Here is a 23,698-nt window from a genome sequence, read left to right as displayed (position 1 = left end):
AACCTAAGCCAACAATGGTTTGCTTCATTATATCTTAATAAATTTCACATGTTTAGATCACTATTTTTAAAGCACGTTTGTTCAAGATACTTGTCAATGTGCAAAAGAAAAAGGATGTTCAAATAAATTTAAAGCCAAAATATAAAATACATAAAAACCAGACATCTAGAAGTGATAAATACAAAAAGGTTAAGTTGTCCCTAAAGCACTCCAAAGGGTGAAATCCAAATAACAGGCAAAGGTTGAAGCATGAACCTCAAAATCTAGTGAAAGAAGCCTTATATTTCTCTTGTAAAAATCCAAGTTAAACCCATAAATACATTGTTGAATTTTTTAAACAAAGAAATAATACATTAACTTGATTGTAATGGAGTACAATGTGCCTCTATTTATAACAAAGGAAACAAGTAAACTTGGATTTCTGTTAAACTACTCACGTCTCAGTCACACCCAAAGTATGACTCTAAAAAATAAGTCATAGAATAATTAAAAAACTAAACATAAATAAAAGGCTAAAATAACTAAAACTCCTTTTAGCTAAGATACACTTATGAGACTTTCTCCCATGAGACTTCTATAAGATTCCGTCATATTAATTATTGTTATATGAGACTTTTTTTTGTGATAGTCATGTAAAACTCTTCCATAGTTGCTCCTCAACACTCCCCCTCAAGCTAGAGTATATAACTTCAACTTGTATGGAAAAAAAAATTTAGTCTTTAATCTTTCTGCTAAAAAAGTTCTCCATATTGTATTCGCCTCGACTTAGATATTGTGATCATATAAAATATGATTACTAAAACAAGTGGAATTCTTTTTTGTACCTCGTACTTCTTCTCAAATGATAGCAACACCCATACTTCAAATCAATAAGAGGCGTACAATGCAACACTTAAATTTCAATTAAGAATAAGCCACTTAGTGGAACAATAGATGAGTCGAAAGGAGGCGAACAATGTAGCACTCAACTTCCAAGCTAAGTTCTTACCTGTAAAAAAACTAAGAACAAGACGTAAATCATACCAATAGAGTAATTAAAGTGACCAAGCTTAATTCAGCTTGTAGAATCCTTCGTGGTAGGTTTTGTCACCTACCTCATCCTTCATATTTCTCATTCTTTTCTCCCCCTCTTGGAGGTAATTGTAGGGATCCTTTGCCTACAGTTTGATTTCTAAAGTTGGCTTACTTGTCTACATCGATTGTGTATCTGTTGTACCATCATCTTACAAAATTATGCTCACCACCCAAAAATATTATTCGAGGCCATACTTGGACCAACTTGATGTTTGTTATTTTTACAGATCTACCATTACAATCTCCCTTGTTTTTTTTTTTTTCAAAAAAAGGGTCACACTTATTATTAATTTGATAAGAATGTCCTTATTATTTTCTTTAAAAACGGTCTCAAGCAGAGTGTTGCATTTCCATCTCCTTCTATCCAAAGTTTCTAGAGTTAAATTTTGGCAGTAGATTATTGCATTGTCGCCTCCTTCCATTTGAATTATGATGTGCAACTATCCTTGTGTTCCTCTAGTATTTCTTCAATTTATCATTTTTATCGCTTTGGAGCAATGCCTAGATCCATTACCTACAAAATATAGGAGTGTGCCCAATATCCAAGTTAAATCAAGTTTTTCATTCTTCACCAAAGAGATGATTTTTGTTTGAGCTACCCTGAATAGTGAATAATTTTTTTTTCGTGTCCTAAAATTAGGTATTTTTATTGCCTTCGAAATTGAGTGAAGTTTTTTATAGACTGAACATTTTTTACTAGTGTATAGAATATTGTCATACAACTAGGAGAAATTTTTTTCTCCCATATTTTTTTTGTCCTAGCTAGGTTTCTGTGTCATTTTTATCCATAACCGAGGGGAGAAGTAGAAGAGGAAGTATAAATTAAAAAGTATTTTATTTTATATGACCAAAATAATCAAATAAGGGGAGAACAAAAGATGAAAAATTTGTATCTATGAAGAAGATTTTTTAGCTAAAGAAAAATTGAAGACCAAAAATCTTTTTCCTTACAAGTTAGAGTTATAAACTCCTGCTCGAGGGGGAATATACGAAAGAGTCTTACACAACTCTCACAGAAAGAAGTCTCATAGAACAACAAATAATATGATAAAATCTTATAGGAGTATCATAGGAAGAAGTCTCACAAAAATATTTCAGTTAGAGGAGTTTGAGTTATGTTAGTCTTCTATTCTTGTTCAGTTGTTTAATTACTCTAAGACTTATCTTTAAGTATTTGATTTTGAGTGTAACTGAGATATGGGTAGTTAATTTATAATCTTATTTTATAATTTTCCTCTATTATAAATAGAAACTCATTGTAATCACTTATTATTAAGTAAACGAATTATCTTTTTCTATAAATTCACCACTCTTTTTGCTTTATTTATAAGAATCGAAAATGATGCAAAAGAGATGTTTGTATAAATCTAGTATCTATGTCTACTAATTTTTTTTTTTCCATGTTAGATTCGAGATGCGGCCCTAACACCCTTGTTATAATCTTATAAGAGCTTAATAAAAAGGTAAATTTAACCCTAATGCCCTAACACCATAAACCCTAGACGTGGCCCTAAACCCTACTACTATTTTTATTGTGTGTATTAATTAAAAAAATAATTTTTATATTTAGTTATAACAATATAAGATATCTTTAAAGGTAAATTACTAAAATACCCTTAGTACTTATTTTTATAAAAAATAAAAATAATAGATCAAGAAATAGTTTAAAGATAAACTACTAAAATACCCTTATATGTATGTAAATTTTTATAATAAAATAAGTATGATAGATTGCACAACTAATAATTTAAAGGCTAGATTATGGGCCCACCAGCTTGAGGATTAGTGAGTGCTAGATCATGACACCGCTAACGGTACGAAATGACGGGAACGATATAGGAAAATCAGCGGGAAAGCCAGGCGAGAGGCTCACATTTGGCGGGAAAGCCGTGAGGGAGACTCACATTTGGCGGGAAAAAGGCCTTAACTTTTCCCCGATGTTTCTATTGACAGAACAGTCTCTTCCCCCCTGCGCACGCGGTCGCTACTACCGAGCAGAGACAGAGGAAGAAGAGGAAATGGTGGGCCCCGCTTTCGATTGCTTGCTGAATCCTCTCGGAGCAGTACGATTGTCATTCGAGAGGGCAGTGAGTGCGTCGGACCGATTCGATCCAGCAAGTCTCAGCAACAAAGATTGGGGAGCTGTAGACGTCTTTCAGAAGTTTTTGTTTGACGAAGGTGGCCTTTCTCAGGTACAATTTTGTTTTCCTTGTTCTCTCTCTTGTTTGTTGAATTCATCTATTTTCATTTAGAACTTATTGAGGGTTAACTTCTCCCGACAAAGTTTGCCATGCACTACTTCAAGTTTTACTTTGGGTGATCTATTTCTTGTTTCCGCCTATTTTCGTTAAAATTCTCATTCTCTTTTCTGTAGTATCCCTGTTCATCATCATCACCTTGACGTTCTATCTGAGATAGGAAGCCTTTTTCTTTCTTTATCTTTTTTAATGTTGGTTTCAAATGCTCGATGTACCTCAAACCACCGACACTTAAACCAAGATCTCTGTAAGATAGTCTGCCCCCTTTAGATGCTGTGTTTAATGGTGATCCTCCCTGTTGTGTTGAAAAAGGTTGACTTCGCCATTTATTTTTACTGAAACGAATGGATTCATCCCATTCTGCCTCAGGTCCCTTTCCTAGACACGGAAAACCAGCGATGGATTCAGCCAAATTCTCTGGTGCGGTTCCGGGGAATGGTTCAGGACATGCTCGGTAGTGAGTTCTACGTTGGCGCCTTCAAGGTTGTTTTCGTTTGCTGATTTCTATTCTTCATCAAAATTTCTTTTCAGTAAAATTTACAGTGCTAATTTGTGAATTTCAAATATTTGAAAAGTCCACTTCATCCAATTTTACTCAGATGCCGTTTTTCTCTTTACAGGATGGCCCAACTTGGAGGACTAACAAATTTGCTGATGTCTCATCTGTTGACATGGGTCCGGGGCCAGAAATGCAAATCTGGGAGCGAAGCCTCCTATACTGCGTTCAGGTAATTCTTCCAAATTAGGTTCTCGGGTTCTTTTCTATGAAGGAGGAGTGCATGAACATTCATATAAAATTCTGGAGCTTAGAACTTTGTGAGACTCGTTTCCTTTTTCATATTTTTTCTTTCTCAGGTTCCAGGTCAGAACTCTTGGAGTGTGCAGTCATACTCTTCTTCACCTCTATTAGACAGATACAAAGCCATGTCCTCTACTCAACATGGTGAAAAGAGACCTAGGCATCCAAATGTCGAGGACATGGAATCAAATGTAACATACAGTCTTTTAGCAATTCAGATCTGTTTTGTCATCATGCCTTGTCTTTTCTTTTAATTAATTGGGTTGCATTCTCAGGGTTCTAATTCAGAACTTGGTGGTACATCATCATGCTCCAAGAAGAAGGTATATATGTTTTTTTATGGCTGTGTGTGTGTGTGTGTGTATGTGTGTGTGTGTTGTCTTGCTTTCTTGGTAAGGTTGGTGATCTAGAAAAATGTATGTTGCATTCCACGCATTGTAGATAGCTCAAAATTAGATTTGAAAAGTCACTTTAGCCTTAAACATTAGTGTCTACATATTGAATTGTGGATGGACATTGAACTTATAAATGAAGAGGGCACCTTTTTAAGTGACTAGCTGCCAAAGTGTCAGCTAGGTTTTGTTTCATTCGTTAGCAAACGAGGATTGCGAGAAACATGTAGCATTTATTTTAGAAGTTAATCTCTCCCTTGATTTCTTTCTAGAATCTACCTTATTAGTATTGGAGCGACATATTGTAATTATTTCGGTGTGTTTGTAATTAAGGCTCGAAGGCACAAAAACAAAGAAGGCAAAAAGTTAAGAGGGAAGTCCTCTTACGATGAAGGATTGGAGGTGACCCCCTCTTTAGCCATGGAGTCTGCAAAACAATTAGCTGATCTTGGATCATGGGACCAATTAGAAGTAGGGAATCGAAGTTCTTGAATTTTAGAAAAACAAGGCCAAACTAGCTAGGGAGGGTCCTTTCCTCTTGAGGACCAGCTGATGTCAATTGCAAAATCTCCTTCAACATATAGCATGCCCTAGAAGCGATCTCTAAAAATCTTTAATCCATGTATTAAGGCATGTAGCTCAACAGAGATGGAATAAGATGAGCCTTGAGGTCCTGCATATGAGGTGAGAAAAGCACCAAAGGAATCCCAAAAGACTCCTCCAAAGCCAGCATGTTTGGGGTTCCCAAGAGAGGAGCCATCAAAATTGAGTTTAATGATACTCTCATTGTGGGGAAGCCACTTAGTAGTGGCAGCAGTCTTGGGGAAGGAAACACCAGCGACAAAAGACCAAACTACCACTGATATCAAAGAAGACATCAAACTTGAGTAGTTAGGAGATGATGCGAGTGAGATTCTTATCTGTTGTGGTGGACCAATCAGTGGAGGCTTGGTTGAAGATCCTTTGGCTTTGCTCAAGCCCTAGGCCCCAAGGGATGATAGTCAAGCAAGCCTTTGTCATGCATTTACTGAGGAAGGGAAGAGGTATCTAGGTAGAGATCAATGAAGCTAGAGTGCAAATCGATTGCTCAAACTCGTTGAAGAAAAAGGCCCAAATTCACAAGGAGTATGGGCAATGAACAAGGATGTAATCAATATTTTTGTTTGATAACTCCACATAGATCACATGCTAGGGAGGATTGCAAGGAACCCCTCTTGGAAGGATTGTCTTTGGAAATGATTTTGTTGGGGAATGCACTCTAGACAAAAAACGTCATCCTGTATGGCCCATATAAATATGCCAAGCTTTCTCAACTTTTGGTGTGGGGGCCAGAACATGGATAAAAGCAATTGTTGAGAGCATATTATAGTAAGGCAAGATAGAGAAAATACCGTCAGATGCAAGGCACCAAATGAGCTTGTCCCCTAGGGAAGGCATTAAGTATAGCTGATCTAACTCCTTTAGAAAGGCACTAACCTCAATGGCTTCAAGGTCGTTGAGAGGTCTCCAAAAAAGATCAGTCCAGACAATGCTTTGGAGATCGCCTTTCCCAATTTCCTTGGCTAAGGTGATTCCTTGGTTGTTTGCTAACCGAAAGATGAGCTAGAGAGGGGTGTTGGTTGCCCTAAGGTCATTCTAGAAGTGGGTTTTGAGTCCATTCCCAGCAATAGTATGAATAGTGTCCTTGAAATGGTGGAATGTATGGGAAATATATCGCCAAATAGGAGAGAGCCAGTGTGTTGATCCAATGCCCAACCACAATGTGTCATTGGTTCCACCCATTTTTCTAATCACAAAGTCGCACCAAGGGAGCAAGGGATGGAGATTCAATCTCCAACACCACTTGGTGAAAAGGGCAACATTTTGTAGTCTTGATGTGCCAAAAGCCAAGGCTGCCTAGACCCTTCAGTTTGCAAATGTCCCACCATTTAATTAAGTGATGTTCAAAACCATCTGAAGCTTCCCTCCAAAAAAAATTGTCGAAAAACAAGTGCGAAAGAGTCTTACATTACTCTCACAGCAGAAAGTCTCACAAAACTAGAATTAATATGGTGGAGTTTAATAAGAGTCTCAAGGGAAGGTCTTATGGAAGGGGTTCAGTTTAAAGGTGTTATTTTTGTATTTATGTTCAGTTGTTTAATTGTGTTAGGACTTATTTTTTAGTGTTTGACTTTAGGTGTATTTAGGATAAGGATAGTTTAATTGTAATATGATTCTACTCGTTTTCTCTATCATAATTAGAAGCTCATTGTACTTGGTTATAATTAAGTCAACAAATTATTTCTCTTTTTTATAAATTCATCAAAACTCTCTCATGAGTTTTTTCAATGTGGCTTGCGATACTAGTTGGGCAATAGAGGAAGGAAAAAAATATGCTAGGAGCCCACTAAACAAGATTGGATCAAAGTGACTCTCCCTACCTTTGAGAGGTGCTTTCCCTTTCAAGTAGATAGTCTAGTGTGAGGCTTCTTAATGATTGGATTCTAGAGGGATTTGTCATTGTAATTAGTGAATAATAGGAGGCCAATGTATGTGTCAGGGAAGGAACTAGTGTGGCATCTAGTTTTGGCAGTCAAAAGCTTTATGTTTGGGTTTGGCAAATGTTGAATCCCAATAGAATACTTTTCTTCTTGATGATTCTTCGACCAGACATCATCTTGAAGATGTGGAAGGCCTTAATGTTTAGAAGCTGATTGGGATTCCCTTCACCTAATATGATAGTGTCATCAAGGAATTGCATCAAGGGGATACCTAAACGAACATAAGCGAGAGAGGGTTTTGCTGGTGGGCACCCCAATGCTTCTTCCATTGCCTAGCTAGTATCGCAAATCACATTGAAAAACTGATGAGAGATTTTCTTTGGGGGGGAGCTTTAGATGGTTTCAAACACCACTTGATTAAATGCGGGGACGTTTGCAAATTAAAGAGTCGAGGTGGCCTTGGCACTTGACACATCAGAACAACAAAAATGCTGCCCTTCTCACCAAGTGGATAATCTAATATGAAACTTCTTAATAACTAGATTCCAAAGGGATTTGTCATTACGACCAATGAATAATGGGAAGCCATATATAGGTATGGGGCAGGGAACCAGTGTGGCATCCAATTTTGGTGGCCAAAAGCTTTATGTATGGGTTTGGCTAATGTTGAATTTGAATAGAGTTCAGTTTATTCTTTAATCAGACATCATCTCAAAGACGTGGAGGGCTTTAATGTTCAAAACCTGATCAGGATTCCCTTCACCAAATATGATAGTGTCATTAATAAACTGCATTAGGGGGATATCTAAACGACCATCAGCAAAGAGAGGATTTTGCTATCCAATCTCAATAGCAAGTTTAAAGAGGCTTGGAAGGGCTTCAACAATAATATTGAAGAGTCGTGGGGACATCGGATCTCCTGGTGAAGACCTCTTGAACTTCTTAATTAATTGCAGGTTCCTCCATTGATTAGGATTGAGTATTGGGTGAAGATAAATATTTGGATATCTAGAACCTCCATTGTTCTCCAAATCCCATGATGTTGGGGTTTAGGGATATATCAAATGGTTTCTTGAAGTCTAGCTTCAACATGATCATAGGTCAAAAGTCAGGTTTGAAGCAATCGATGGTCTTGTGAACAACCATAGCTGCATCAAGAATGACCCTCCCTTTAATAAATGAGCTTTGCTCCTTATTGATGATGTAGGGTAGAACTGAATTTAGTCTGTTTTAAAGGATTCTAACAATGATTTTTTAGACTGAGATCAAACTAATTGGTCTAAAGTTTGTGATTGACTCAACATCTTTGTTTTTTGGGATGGAGGTGATGAATGTGGCATCCAAATTTTGGAAGGAGATTCTTTGTGAAAGTTTTCCATCATTGTTTTGATGTCTTTGGCAAAAATAGCCCATGAGCTCTGAAGAATTCTCCATTGAATCACTCAGGTTTGGGGGCTTTATTAAGGGGCATAAGCATGTGTGTCTCCTCCTCTTTGCTAGATAAAGGTCTCTTGAGGCCATCTTTTTGTTGAGAGGAAAGATGTTTCATGGGAATGTGATCAAGGAAAGTCTTGTCGACAGTTTCCTTTGTGTATAGACTTGTGTAGAAACTCAGGATTTTGTTAGTAATATCAGATCTATCAGAAGTCAGGGCATTGTCAATGTGGAGGGAGATGATTCTGTTAGATTGACCTTGGATCGAGGCAATTGACTGAAAGAAACGAGTGTTGGCATCCCTTCTTTCAGCCATTTGTATCGAGTGTGTTGTTTTCAAAGGATCCTCTCCTAATTAATTAAGTTCCGGAGCAAGGATCATGCTGCATTTTTGTGTGAGTATTCAGATGGGGTGAGATTTCTACCTTCTTCCAGAAAGTCAAGGGCCTCAATTTGGATTTATGGGTGTCTTTTTGGACAGATGAGATCTTCAGCTAGGGATGGTACAGATACAGTTTATATTAGTTTCTTCTCATGAACTACTCCTGTGACACAAATAACAGCACCCCACTTGTTCCACTTCAACAACCTGTCTTAAATCTCTATTTTTTATTTTCTTGCTTAATACAAATGAAAATATTTTTTCAGAACATTTAGAATAAAAATTCTCTTTAATAATGAAAGTATATGAGCTGCACAATGTAAAAAGTGGAATTTAAATAGTTAAAGTGTGAATAAACTCCCATAGGTGACAGTTTTTGCAAATTCATTTACCCTGCCCCTGAAAACCTCTGTATGACCCTAAAATTCAAACTGATCATTGCCATGTTTAGGCTGGGAATGTAACTGATTTGTAAGTATCCCCAGCCGGGGTTTAAAAAGGCATGTCTTAAAACAGAAAATCTGTTATTGGAACACAAAGTCCTGAAATTGAGGAATATTTTCTCTTTCTTTCTTTCTTCATGTATTGTTTTTGCTTTCACATTATGCATGTAAATTGCTAGTTCTCGACTAAGGCTGGAATAATTATTTTCTTGTTTCTTCTTTTAGCGGGAAGAGGAACTTCCTTCCCTGGTACTTCAGGCATCCCATGGTTCTCATGGTCATGTGGCAGACATCTCCATGGTACCTGATTTTAATACAAAGTCTCTTTCATGTCTTGTTAAGGTAAAAACTTTTGTTACCATTGACTTGTAAAACACTAGGAATTATTCCCTCTTCTTTTTCTGTTTAAATAGTTCTAACTGTGAGAGGAAGCCAAATTTGTATTTTCCCGTCTTTGTCTACTTTCCTGCTTCTCTCTGTTTCTATGCTATTCTGAAAACTTCAGTTTTGGGCCTTTTTGTACTGTAGATATATGATTCTTTGGAAAGTGATCTAAAGCTGAATGATGTTGTTGAGTTCATTGGAGTATTCACTTTTGATCCAGAGCTTGTTGTTCATAAGACTGATTCAGATGAGCTCATGGATGGCCTTTGTGATGATGCTTTGGCTCATTTGCCTCCTAGTAAGGTCTGTAGTATTATTTACCTATTACAAGTGTCTTCAGTTGCAGTAACTTTGTTTACAAGCATTCATGTGCATTAAACCTGATAAACCAATTTCTAAAGAGGAATAGTAGAGGTGCATGCTTCTTCCAGTCTTTGGATATACATGAGTAATATTACTCTTGCTGTCTACAATCACTGTCTACTCTCATCTGTAGAGTGGAAGAGGCTGAAAAAATCTTGTCATTTGCATTTCTTACTCCCAAGTAAAATGGTGTCTTGTAGGCTGGTTGGGATCATATAGGGCCACTGACTGGATTGCAAATATCATGGATTTTTTGGGCCATGATCGAGCTGTTGTTGGTGGCTCAGGATATTTACCCTTGACACATAAGCTTTGAAATCTGCTGCTGTGCCTTCACATATCAAGTCATAACCTGAATAGTTGGATTAAGTATTTTTTAGTTTCTCTGCTATGATTTTATAACCTTAAGTGGGCTTGGTGGTTGATATTGAATGTGTTGATTATATAATTCAGGTTCCACGGCTCCATTGTTTAATACATCGAAAGCTTGCTCTTCAGGATTTCCTTATTGGTTCACATGTCACTGAGGTTCCTTTTCTCGTTTAATTTCTATTTTTGATTTTCTGAATCATTCCAGAACACAATAAACATTGATGATCTAAGGTCTTCATTGGCTTGAACTTCATATTACAAACATCATGAAGTTGCAGTGTCAGCAGGATGCAGTTGTTAGGTTTCGTGCTCAAGCCTAATGGTCCTTATGAATAAAACATAAGCTCTTTTTATTTTAACTAGAGGTTACTGCCTTCTCTACCTGAATGTTTTCTTTATACGTGCAGCCAAAACCCAGTTTGATAAGAGGGATTCGAGAAACATTGCTTAGACATCTTACTTCTATTCTTGGCAATGATGGTGTAGCAGCTCAATGCATGGTGTTGCATCTTCTGTCCAGGGTATGTGCCTTTTTTCCACTGATGTTTAGATAGTGTTTCCTTTTCTATTTTATGTTCAGAACTAATCATGGATGTCTACCTGTATCCTTGAAGGCAATACACATGCACATCTTCCATCTATATCGACAGATAAATGAACCTTTAAAACCTTTTATGTAGAAAGAGAAATATCTCTTAACCTGAGCAGCAATATAAATTTTTTGTTTCAAACAAACTGCATTGTGGATCCATCCGTTATAATCTATGATTGTGGTTGAATTTCAATAAGTATCTCTTTATAGATGTCCACTTCTTGTAAAAGTTGGCCTGCACATTGACTGCTTATTTTCTCTTTTTATCATCTGGCTTTGTTATCTTATGAATGAAAACATCTATGATATTGTTTCTGTTGCATTGTTGTGTATTTGTGTGCTACACAGTAGTTGTGGCACTTCATTAGCTGAGAAATTTTCTAAGACCCAACCAAATGAGTAATTATATTCAATTGGTTGGTTTCCATGATCATTGAGACAAAGCAAAACTTTTCCCTCTCATGAAATGATCTAAGTCTGTAAACTAGCATTTATCTAGACTTTTTCATCACTGATATCATTATATTGGGTTTGGTTGAATAGGTCCATGCTAGAGTTGATTCTGTTGCTGTGGGGAAGTTGTCGCTGAACCTCTGTGGTCTTAATGCTGAGAGTGTTGCAATTTTTGTTAGCCGACTTAATCTTGTGATCCAGAGTATTCTGCCATTCTCACAATGTATACCCCTCACTGTGGAGTACCTAAACACAACCACCCTTGCACCCAGAAAAGATTATCAAAGTAACAGGTAGCAAAATATCAAGCCCCCTTTTCACTTACTGTTTTATCATGGAAAAGATAGGAATTTCTATGAGCTAAAAAAAACCCTTGCTTTGCCTGTTCATCTTTCCTAATGTGTTTTGCTTGGTTGGATGTGTGGCAGGCTGATAACTGGAGCTTTGCAGCTGGTGAGAGGGTCCCACTTAACATTTGATGAGACAAGGTTAATTTCAGGAACACTCAACTCTGTTGGAGTTGCTAATGTGAGACTGCTCAAGAATCTTATGGAATGTCAACAGGTTAATCTCATCAACTAGTTCATGTATAAATATGAGAAAAAGGGAAACTACTAAGTTTTTCTCTTTGTTGCTTACAGGTTGAATATGAGTTTGATTACTATAAGATGGAGATGCCTGCAGATGTTCAGTTACTAATCCTGTCAGAAGGTAAATCTAGCATCTTACCTGCTGATTTGGTACTGCCATTCCGTCCAGTTGGTGTCACTTATGTCAAAAGCCCCACTGAAGAAGACTTGCAAGCTTGGAGGTGGTATCTGGTTACACTAAGATCATTATCTCATGTGATCGAGCCCGAAATGCAAAAGGTTTGCTTTCTCTGTGAATGAACCATTGCTTTGTTTTTCTATTATCTAACTTGTAGTGGCCCATCTTGAATGGATAGTAGCATTTTGAATGCAAACATGTTTGGTGGTAAATTGAGGATGTGAAATAGAAATTAACATCTGATACATAAACAGTATAAACTTGGTGGTACATTTTCCAAATTCTAGTTTATTTATTGTGAAACTGAATCAGAGAGTACGTGAATAAAACAGGTGTTAATGATAGTTTGTTTGAATCCTTTTACTTTATTCATAATAATAAATTATAAGGTTCCCTAGTTTGAGTAGGCAACTCATAAGAAAACTAAAAAGAAATTACATGATCAAGTTGCTATTGAATTGGACTCTTCTTTCACATATATACTCCATAATTACAGAATAAGGAGAAGTGGAATGGACAAAACAACCATATGTCAGATTTACAGTATAGCTGATCACAACTAAATGAAGGATGGTATTGACCAACTTTTGATGCCTTCATGCGCTGAAACACCTCTCAATGGTCTTCCTGAACAAGATGACCCATGTAAATTAAGAGAAGTATCCATAATGTTCTCAATAGCAGTATCCGGACTCCATGTTTACACTGCTTCATGTGAAGGGCAGTATTCTCTATGATAGTTTGGAGTAGGGATTGTATAGACAAAAGGTTGCACTCTGATGGGCTTCATGTTTCTATTCTATCACATGTGGGTGTAGGCAGGGAGGAATGTGCTTATATTGCTTGACTTGAAGCTGAAAGTGTGCATTCTTCAAGTAATGGGCTTGGAATCCACACACCTGTAGTCTTTCATCTCTCAAAACCACATGATTTGTTGAGATAAGCAGTACAAGTTTATTGGAGATACATGATTCAAAGTAATAGATGATTACTATGATGTACAGGAATAATCTGGTCTATAGAGAGCATATTGATACGTTAATAGATAATACTGAAAACACTGGTATTTGCTTCCAGAAAATATCATCCTTCTGAGAAGAATCTTTGAATTGAAAGATGCTGGCTTTTTCTCAGGTATTAGAAGATGATATGGTTGCTGCTAGGCAAGGAGACCGGACCTTGGGCGCAGCAGATTTCAGCAGGTTGATCAATCTTTTCCTCTTTCCATTCATGCAAGCCAAAAGGAAAAAGAAGGGATAATCTTTGTGGTTTGTGTTTCCCCTTACCAATATGGTGTTTATTGCTTCAGGTGGATGACAATGGCACGATTGATGACTGCGAGTTTTGGTGAGACTAATCTGTCATTGGAGCACTGGCAAATGGTCAAGGAATTGGAGAGGCTGAGAAAGGAGAGGCTCAAGTGAAATGCCAAATATTATACCAACGACTTTAAAGTTATCCTGTAAATGCCAAATTGTTGGCAGCCTCTGGTTCCAAGGATGAAGGCTTTTACTACTTATGTATGTATAGATGGTTGTTACACATTTGATGTTTTCTACACGAAGCCTTTAAATGCAACTAATAGCAAGTTGATCCTGAAGATGACATTGGAGGTGGAACCCATGACTGTGGGAAAACTTTACTTGCTAATGCTGCTACTCCCTAGGCTAAACCTGGTTCAATTGGACTCAACCTCTTGTCCAGGTTAATCTGAGATGAGACTTGGAAACGGGTAAAAAACCCACTAGTAGAACTAGTAAGTGACCTTGCCCTTCTTTCTCATTTTGGCAGCGGAGGCATTCGTGAGGGAGTGCCCTGCCCTTCCCGCCTCTCTTCCCTTGTTGACATATAAAAGGGGAAGGAGAAATACAAGGGCTCCCTCTCCCTTCCCATCTCCCTGATTTTTACATGGAAAGAAAGGTGGAGGTCTCCCCTGCACCCTTTCCCTTATTCTAAATGATTGTGTTTGAGGGGACCTTGATGTACTCAGTCCATGTTTTGTTTCTAGTCTTTTCCTGCATCTACAAGGGGAATCTTGATCAATCCTTGATGTGTATACCATTTATAGAAAAGAGGAGAGGGGAGGGGAGGGGTGAAGTTCCTCTGATTTTTTTCAAATGAAAATTTTAATCTTATTAAAACTTAATTTTTGTTTTTAATATTAATCTATAAGTAGTTTTATTTTTATCTTAACCAATTCACATATTTAATTATCCTACTGTAATATCAACTTAGAAATTAACTAATTTTAACAAAACCATAGTCTACATACCAACATTAAGCCCTAAACTTGATGTTAGTCTCACATTAAATAAAATTAATTTATTTAATACCAAGTAGTAATATGCTCAATAAGCACCAAAATTTTATAATCATCATCTATCATAGATTTAGGGGAAAAATAAAATAAGGAATTTGAGGGGGTTTTTTCCCATAGCTTTTCCATGTTGATTGCTAAAGGAGATAGGACCTTAAGGAGGTTCTATCAATTGGTATTAGAGCGGGTTTTATTTATTTATTTTGGAACCTCTACTTTCATTATGGTCAACACAAGGAGCATGGAGCAACAATTACAATGAGAGGTGGTGGCTGTCCAAGAATCCAGCCAAGAAAGTTGGAGAGAAACAATCGCTAGTTTGGAAGGACAAGTACAACACTTGACAAACATGTTTCATCTTTCAAGGTAGAAAGAGTTGCAGAGGAGCATGGGAAAATGAACTTACCTCAGAATTAACAGACTTAGATGAGGGAAGAGGGCTCAAGATTGTCTTCAAGTGGATGCATTGATTACTAATCTAATGGGTCTTGGAGGAAAGAAACTAGCGAGAAGATAGAGTAGTTTAAAAAAAGAGTGACATTTGCATATACAAAGGTATAACATAGTTGTGGATGATAACATATATTATCTTTTTTATTTTTAGCATATCCAAGCAAAACACATTTCAAGACACTCAAATATTTAGAGAATTTTCGTTATCTTTTCTTTTCTTTTTCATGGGGTTCCAAATAGACCCTTAGGGCCCCCCGTTTGCCACTAGCCATATTCATTCTCTCATTCTCCTCTTATTGATGAAGGAAACTCCCTTATTGTCATTGATCAGTGTAAAAACATAAACTCTCCTCTTTGTGCCTCTGACATTTTGTAGAATTTTTTTTTTTTGATTTGGCCATATCCCTCAATACTAGGGGTGACATTGAGCCGAGCCGAGCCTGAACCTGCCTATGTTCAAGCCGAACTTGATTTAAATATTTCGAACTTGAGCTCGAGCCTAATAGTTTTAACCGAGTTCGAGCCGAGCTCGAACTCCAACATTCATTTAAAACGTTTCAAAAAATACATGTCTCGAGTTCGAACTCCAACATACATTTAAAACTTTTCAAAAAATACATGTAAAATAAATTGTATATAAAATTATGCATACATTTTACATAAAATTGGGCATATATTTTACATAAAATTAGGCATGACCTCTACATAAAATTAGGCATGACCTCTACATGAAATTGGGCATGACCTTTACTTAAAATTGGACATAAAGGTGGCATCAAATCCAGTTGAGTCCGAACCGAGCTTGATTTAAATATTTCGAACTCGAGCTCGAGCGGACCCTAACCTCAAATCTAAAATTGTAATCGAGCCCGAGCCTAATAATTTTAACTGAGTTCGAGCTTGAGCTCTAGCTAAGTTCGATCTTAACCTACATTTAATACTCTTTATAAAATATATGTCAAATACATTATATATAAAATTATGTATACATTTAAAAAAAGAGAATGATAGGGAGGTTCAGGATTGAATCTCAATAATAGATTAGAACGCACCAATATTAATTTTTTTTACCCCAAATGTTGTTTAACTTATTTTGTAATTTTTGAATCTAGCCATAAATTTACTATGACCTCCTTAGTGCCCCTGGTTGAAATTTTATATTATAGGAAAAACTAAAAATGTTTTCCTATGTTACATATTTCCAAAAAGTCATTTAAATAAAATCCTATTACTATTAGTGAATTAATAGAAAATTACAAGAAATATTTTAAAATTTTCTTAGGAAAGTTAAATAGACCTCTTAATGCCTTTTTTAGGAAAATAAATAAAAATTAATAATCAATGTAATATATTACTATACTAATTGATAAATTTTTAATAAAATAAAATGTCAAACAAAAAATTGCTATGAAAATTGCCTCGTGCTAAAAGTATTACAACATCAACTATTAAATACTTATTCAAAAATTTTCTATACGGTTTTCTAGCCCATTTTGGCAAGAAAATCTTACTTAGAAAATTATATGATTTTTTAATAAGAATTTTTAATTAGAAAAATGTTTCCAAAAAACATGATGCACTAATAGTCCCTAGAAATGTATTTCTACTAAAAATGAATTTTCAATATTTTTTGAAAAATCCACTAATAGTCCCTAGAAATGTATTTCTACTAAAATGTCTTTTCAATTTCTTCATGAGCCACGAGGAAGGGACAACCAGAGTTTAAGAAAGAGTTTTTTTTTTAACTTGCCTATGATCTCGCACATGCCAAAATGTCTACGCACGCGCAAAGGGGGGTGGGGGGAGTGAGGGGGGAAGGTCTCTTGTTTTTGGTTTTCTCTGCCGAGACAACGTCGAGGGAAGGGGTCTAGCGGCACAAGACCTGTCGTCAGGGATGATAGAGGCGAAGGCTGATGAGGGGAGGAAGAAATTGAAGGAAAAAAATAGAACCAAGTGGCGAAGGCGGCCCGTGTGCAACGGATGGAGGGGCCCCTCACTCTCCATCTCCTGCTCCCGCTCCTGAGTCCCCGACTCTCAAGCCCGTTAACAAGCTGGCTCGCGAGTTTTTGAACTGAATCATGACTCGGTCGAGCTCGGCTCGTTAACACAAATGAGCTTTATCTGGATCTCGAACCGAGCCAGAACTAAGCCGAGCTAGAGCTGCTCGCGAACCAACTCAGTTCGAAGCCACCCCTACTGAATTACCTCTTGGTCATCAGATTCCAGTAGTCACACTAGTTATAGAATTTCTATATTCTAGAAATTTTTAGTCCAAAAAATTATATATGAGTAGTAAAAATTTGACTTGTTCCCATTATAATAATCATAGACACACTAATCTCAAGTAGTAAATTTTTTTCAAAAGTCATATTTTTTACTAAAAAATACTTTACCACTTAGAAGAATTGTTTTATAAATTTCCAATTTTATTTCATAGTTTTAGTTTATTCAATGAATAATATTTAGTTATTACATTTTTTATTTTCTTATGGTCTAGTTAATGCCCAAACCGGTCGGCTGCCTGGTCGGGTTCTTAGACTAGGCCGGGTCCGGACGTGAAGGTCCGACTTTTCGAAGCTGGAGAGAAATGCCCAAAACTCTTCTAGTTGAAGAAGATAAAATTCCAGAGCTAATCCTATAGTGTCAGCACTCGGCAGACAACAGGAGCAAGGGAGACGAAGGTACAGAGAGAAATGGCGTCCCCAAACACCGACTCCGATTCTGAGGCAGAGAACAAAGAGCCCCTTAATAATTCTTCGGATATCGGGAACCCAAATGCTTCTCCCGGTGTTTGTCTTGTTAGATTTGCCGGCGATTCCGCCGCTGGGGCCGTCATGGGTTCCATCTTCGGCTACGGTTCGTTTTCTCGTATGCTTATCTATGTATTTAAATTATTGCTAAAGTTTTTTTTTTTTTTTCGTTCGTGAATAGTTTCGGTAACTTGTTGGGGTTTGTTTTTATTCTCTTCTTCTTCGAGTTTCTTATATGGCTAATATTTTGGATGTTAATTTTTTTATTCAAATTCTCGATAAGAAACCTCTATTCCTTCTTTGTTTGGAAGATCAGTGAGACGTTTTTGATAACTGTTTTGTAGGTTTTAGTTTTAGGATTTGGGTGTAATCTTTTTGTGAAATGTGTATATTGCGTTTCTCAAGCTTGTGTTACCGGATTCCAGTGTAAATGTCTTTGCTTGCAATATAATTTTATTTAAGAAGTGAAGCCAGTTACCGGATTAAACTATTGTGAGTGGGGCTTCTGCGATTCGTTTGACTACATTTTACGGTCCCGTACTAAATATTTTTCTCTTGTCCTTGTGCTCTGAACGTAAATCAGTCATTGTCTACTTAGTAAGATGTATGATAATTCCAAATTTCTTGCATGGATATGCCTTCAGGAACGGGATTGCTGAAGAAGAAAGGATTCAAAGGCTCCTTTGCTGAAGCAGGGTCCTCTGCCAAGGTATATGGTCTACATTTTTCTCCAGTTACATTTTTGACAACATGCTTGCCGAAGTTGTAGTTTTATTGTTCAGGAAAACTGAAGGTTCTACATCATCTTGTACTATTCTGCCCTTTTTAATCTTGATTGGGAGTCAGTGTCCTCTAAACTAATTACATCTCCTTTTGCTCCTATTAGACTTTTGCAGTTCTATCAGGAGTGCACAGTCTTGTCGTCTGTTTTTTGAAGAGACTGAGAGGAAAAGATGATGGTCTGCCTTCAATTCAATGACATTTCTTTTTCCTATTCCTTTTATTTATTCATTTATTTTTATTTTATGGTGTCTTATTTGATTTGGTTTCTTGCAGTTATTAATGCTGGTGTAGCTGGTTGCTGTACTGGTCTTGCTTTGAGCTTTCCTGGTACACAAACCTCTCTCGTATCTGTTTTACCCTGCTATTCATGATTAAGCTGGTCATATTTTTTTTTGTTATGAACTTAAAGACGAACTACCAATTGTGTCTCAGACCTTTTTTCCCCTAAAGTATGTATTTTTTCCTATCAACAAAATGTAGCATTTCTACTTTTCGAAAATGGATGGTTAAGCATCAGTTTTTTTGAAAGCTTATTTAAGTGCCAATGTCCAGCATGAGCTTCGATACTAGAGATTTATGTAGAGTCAGACTCTTGCTTGGAGTAAACATTGTATTGGTAGCGTGGGAAGTGACCACTTTCAATAGCATTTTTAGATGCCCCCAACCCTTTGGATTAGTTCTTAAAACTGATGATGCTCTAAATGGCCTAGTTGATAATTGGTTTCTTATTATGACACTTTTTACCATCGATAATGAACTTTGGTGGTCAAACTTGACATGGAGAAAACTTCTGATTGGGTTAGTTTGTTTTTCTTAGATCACATTTATGTCCAATATGGGCTTCTATGCTTAGTGAAAAAATGGATGCAAAGTTTTCTCTCCTCTGCTACCTTCTCTTTTTTTAATGTTTGGTTGGACCCATAGAAATTTGAAAATCTTAAACGTTCTAAGACATGAAAACCTCTTCTTTACCCTCTTATAACGTTGTTGGGTAAGCTCATAATTCCCTTTTCTTGGTGTCTGAGCAGCATGGCGGCTGCTTGCTCACACATAAAAATCATAATGACTTCTGGTTGCTTCTGTGAGGCTACTTTCAGCTAGGTAATCAATGTAAAAGCACTTCATTCTATAAATGAGTTGATTGCTAGTAAGAAAGTAAAGCGATTCAAACAGTCCATCTTCAATTTTATGCTTCCCAGAAATATAATTTCCTAGATTCTCTCACTCTTGGGTGTAGAGTGGTTCCTTTTCTTCATCCTATCTTGACCATCTCTTGTTACAGCAATCTCCTTACTTTGGACCAAACCACTAATAGAAATCTGTGAGCGTTGGGTATAAGACTTATCCTAAATGATTGATGAAGCTACGATGTTTCTTCCCTTGCTATTAAACCCAAGATCTTTCTACTCAATTATCCATGTAGGACCATTTTTAGTACTACCCCTCACATGTAGACCGTCTTTGTGGCTCCTTCATGTGGATACTTTGGGGGGAGGTCCATGTATGAACACCTGCTATGTCAAAGTTGGGTCCAAGACCTATCCCAAAATAAAGTCAAGTTAGGATGTCTCTTTCTCAACCATTAAACCCAAAATCTTTTTACTCAATTATCCATGTAGGACTATTCTTTAACAAATTCCGTCTCACCAGCCATCCCTACTATCACTTGTCTTTCTTCCTTCTTATCTGTACCATATCCGAGATTGAACTTATAGAGAGAGCGAGATGTCAAAAGCATATTTTGATATAATTTGGTCAGTTTGTATGAAGCGTGCATTTGGAAAAATTGTTGGGAAGGATATTTTGATCTTAAAAAGCCAAATTATTGGGAAGGATGTTTGTAATTTAGTATAGATTATGGGAAAATGATTGGCTTCTAATGGATCCTATCTTCTCTCAGGCCTCTAGGCTTTGGAAAGCCATATGCAAGTCCAAAACCAAGTGTTCACCCTAATCAATATTCATGTTTGTTGTTGAGATTAAGCCTGGTTCAATGCTCAACCTTAAACCAACAACTTTTTCTTAACAATTATCTCCGTAGGACTATTCTCATTAACATTCCCCCTTATGTCCAGGCTTACACATACAGATAACGAGCATAAATGTGCACAAAACAGAATATACAAATTCATTGGGGGGTAAATTGGGGCTAACTAGTAGGCGTCATTTTTTGATACCATATTAAAATTGAACTTAGTTCCCCAAAATAACTAGCCATTTAGGAGGCCTATTGCTTAACCTTTGCTTAACCTTATAAACTAACAACCTTTTCTTAACACTTACCATGTGGGACCATTCCCGCCAACATTTGTTATGGGATGAAAGCAGATGAGTGAGGATGCTCTTGCTGTTTCCTTACCATTACTCTACTGTATCCCAAATAAATCGATCAGATTTGATTTCTTTTGTCCTTGCTTGGGCTGCACTAACCATAGCTGAAATTGGATTCACCTTATGGATGTTGAGGTTCTTGGGGACAATGCTCTACTTTGTCTTTGATTTCCTCCTATATTAAGGACCGAGCTAATGATCACCTTATCTAGGAATGGAGCGCCTCTGGTGATTTATATATCCTATGTTATCCTACCCCCATTTACACTTCATGGAAGATTCTACCCCAGGAAAATCTCCTATCTTCTAAGGTGCATATCAAACGACAATTTTTTTACCTTAGACTAATTAAAATAGTTGTGGATGCAACTTCACAGTTGGAAGAATAAGATTCACAATGAAGGCTAGGAAAAAATTGACCATTTCTTCATATATTAGTCATGTTGCTTGAAGATCTATGGGGCCAATTTTTAAAAATTTGGACTCCCTTTATGTGTTGGCCTCTCCCACTATTCTTGCATCTCAGTGGTTTAACTAGTTGATGCCTAGATCATGAAGAATTCTTTCATACATCTTCATTGTTGCAATCCTCTGGAGTCTTTGAGGAAAGATGCAATCAGATTTTAGATGGCAAGTTACAATGAAAGATAGGAAAAATTTCACCATTTCTTCATATATTACTCATGTTGCTTGAAGATCTGTGGGCCAATTTAAAAAAAATTGGACTCCTTTGTGTGTTGGCCTCTCCCACAGATCTTACATCTCAATGGTTTAACTAGTAGATGCCTAGATCATGAAGAGTTCTTTCACATGTTTTCATTGTTGCAATCATTTGGAGTCTTTGAGGAAAGACACACTCAGATTTTAGATGGCAAGTCTAGCTACATCCCTGGACCATTGGAGGCCTCATCCTTTACTATTTTTTGAAGAAATTTTATCCTGAAATAAAAAATTTATCTATTTTTGAATTTTTTTAACTTATCCCAAACTCTGGTTTTAAGGGAAAAAAGGCACTTTGTTACCGTTGTGATGCACAATTATCAAATAATGCCGTTCTCTATTTTTTCATTTTTTTGTGGATCTGGCCTCGATTACAATCCTGTGACTTTAGGAAACTTCACCACTATATTCACCGGCATTCATCTACTAAATGAAGACAAAAAAAGGCCCACTAATTTATGAGATGAACAGAAGCAGATTAAATTCTTCAGGTCTGAGTACTTGTTTTTCAGACTTAAAACATGTCAGATTATTTCTGAAGGTCAACCTTTATTTGATATCAAATTTAACACTACAATATTGATTTTTATGTCTCTTTTCATGAATTCACTGATAAGAGGCCCACTCTAAGTTAATAATCTAGAGTCATTCTAGTAGGCTGTTGGCTAGATACTTGTTAAAAAAATGACTGTTTAGTTGTTTTGTTTGTCATTCAAAATTTATACCATAATTTTGTTCTGGAGAGGTCATAAAATGGATTATCCTGCAGCTGTGATTTTAATGGGTCTTTATTACTTGATGCAATCATCCGTATCTCTTACAGTCTCCTGTCACCCACCCTTAGGTTTAGATGTCCATGATATTTAGCGGAAAGGCATTTACTACGAGCGAAAGCTCTTTTTCTAAAGAAACACGTTGGATGTGTATTATGCATGTCATGCATGTTTGTTTTGTGTATATGATTCATCAGGCTTTAACTTGCAGGTGCACCACAAGCTCTTCTCCAAAGCTGCCTCACCTTTGGAGCTTTCTCTTGTATTATTGAAGGCCTGAACAGGCAGCAGCCTGCATTGGCCCTCACTAATTCCTCAGTGAGCAATAGCTTCGCCAGCCACCCAGTTGTTCTCTCGCCTTTCACGCTCCCTGTGCCCAAAAATATCATAGAGGGTTTCTCTTCCTATTGTCAGACCTTAAAAGAGTCCAAGGGACGCTCAGTCTTCTCTCTATAGGAAACAACCCTCTTTAGTTCTTCCTTGTTGAACATTAGCTTTGTGTAAATTGAAGGGATTCGGAAGGTAATGAAAGTGAGATTGAACGAGCGTTTCTTCTAGTTGGTTAAATGCTGGAGTCGTATACTCTATATGGCTATTTGTGTTTGTCTTGTCTTTGCTCGAGCAGCTGCGATCAACAGGTCCAAGAGAACACTGACTTCAAACATCCTGGTTTAGTTCCACCAGTATATTGAACAAAGCTGAGACAAGAGAAGCTTTGGTTCAGGCAGGAAATTGTTACTATGTGGCAGTTCGTTTCCAAGAACGTTGAAGAACAGAAGTCACAGATTTGCAGTTCATTTGAGAAATGCATGATTTTCAGTCACTTCTGAAAATCACCACCTTGGCCGCATTGTGGGAATCCAGATTCAGATTCCGGAGCTGAAGAGACGAAATTGCTTCACTTCATTATTTGTGGGCTCACTTTCAAATTTTGTAATCATCTTCTTCAGTCTTTCTACCACCACTGCACTACAGTTGCTTCTACTAGTGACTTTTCTAACAAAAAAGATGACTTCCGGTTCATGCAGCTCCCACTTTCTCTTTATGAATTTGATTCGCTTCATCACAAGTGTGGATCAGTTTCTTATGAAGCTTCCTTGATGCGAGGTATGTCCAAGCTCAAGATTTCCCTTAAGATTGCATTAGCAAACTAGGAAGAAAATGACTCCTACAAGCCTCACCAGTAAGAACGATCCTTAGCAAAGAACTTTACACAGTCCCATTTATCACTTTTTTCAAGTCTTCATCACCATTTCTATTCACTTTAGACTTCTACCACTACGAAGAAAAAAAACTGGACTAAGAAGGTGATAGGGGTGTGTAGATTTGTAAAGTAAGGAAACCAAATGCATCTATTTAAAATCGAACATATTTCAT

The 23,698-nt window shown here is 36.9% G+C and overlaps 2 protein-coding genes across 2 annotated transcripts; both read left to right on the top strand.

Moving 5' to 3' along the window:
* Window positions 1-3,030: 3,030 nt before the first annotated feature.
* On the top strand, window positions 3,031-13,772 carry LOC137940309 (mini-chromosome maintenance complex-binding protein). The gene is made up of 14 exons (XM_068785293.1): window positions 3,031-3,266; window positions 3,702-3,815; window positions 3,953-4,060; window positions 4,188-4,322; window positions 4,407-4,454; window positions 9,488-9,604; window positions 9,791-9,949; window positions 10,463-10,537; window positions 10,789-10,902; window positions 11,517-11,719; window positions 11,855-11,990; window positions 12,068-12,295; window positions 13,329-13,396; window positions 13,504-13,772. Exons 1-14 carry the CDS (start codon window positions 3,093-3,095, stop codon window positions 13,616-13,618), a joined length of 1,794 nt encoding a protein of 597 aa, XP_068641394.1. The 5' UTR covers window positions 3,031-3,092; the 3' UTR covers window positions 13,619-13,772.
* Window positions 13,773-17,585: 3,813 nt separating this feature from the next.
* On the top strand, window positions 17,586-23,376 carry LOC137940557 (chloroplastic import inner membrane translocase subunit TIM22-2-like). Its single transcript, XM_068785687.1, has 5 exons — window positions 17,586-17,820; window positions 18,359-18,423; window positions 18,601-18,673; window positions 18,771-18,824; window positions 22,533-23,376. Exons 1-5 carry the CDS (start codon window positions 17,658-17,660, stop codon window positions 22,775-22,777), a joined length of 600 nt encoding a protein of 199 aa, XP_068641788.1. The 5' UTR covers window positions 17,586-17,657; the 3' UTR covers window positions 22,778-23,376.
* The last annotated feature ends 322 nt before the right edge of the window (window positions 23,377-23,698 follow it).

The sequence above is a fragment of the Aristolochia californica genome, unplaced genomic scaffold (genome assembly GCF_029961685.1).
Source record: "Aristolochia californica isolate CCGP_79_NKW_82.1479 unplaced genomic scaffold, dmAriCali1.0.hap1 SCAF_10, whole genome shotgun sequence".
In the NCBI taxonomy this organism is placed as follows: domain Eukaryota; kingdom Viridiplantae; phylum Streptophyta; class Magnoliopsida; order Piperales; family Aristolochiaceae; genus Aristolochia; species Aristolochia californica.
Note: the sequence above shows the minus strand (reverse complement) of the source record. Positions and strands in the feature narration are given on the sequence as shown.

Excerpts from the sequence above, each read along its gene's own strand:
- LOC137940309 (XM_068785293.1), top strand. The coding sequence starts at position 3,093 with ATGGTGGGCCCCGCTTTCGATTGCTTGCTGAATCCTCTCGGAGCAGTA. Across the intron at positions 3,267-3,701 it reads ACGAAGGTGGCCTTTCTCAG|GTCCCTTTCCTAGACACGGA; the intron begins GTACAATTTTGT and ends ATTCTGCCTCAG. Across the intron at positions 11,991-12,067 it reads ATCTTATGGAATGTCAACAG|GTTGAATATGAGTTTGATTA; the intron begins GTTAATCTCATC and ends TGTTGCTTACAG.
- LOC137940557 (XM_068785687.1), top strand. The coding sequence starts at position 17,658 with ATGGCGTCCCCAAACACCGACTCCGATTCTGAGGCAGAGAACAAAGAG. Across the intron at positions 17,821-18,358 it reads GGGTTCCATCTTCGGCTACG|GAACGGGATTGCTGAAGAAG; the intron begins GTTCGTTTTCTC and ends ATATGCCTTCAG. Across the intron at positions 18,674-18,770 it reads ACTGAGAGGAAAAGATGATG|TTATTAATGCTGGTGTAGCT; the intron begins GTCTGCCTTCAA and ends GGTTTCTTGCAG.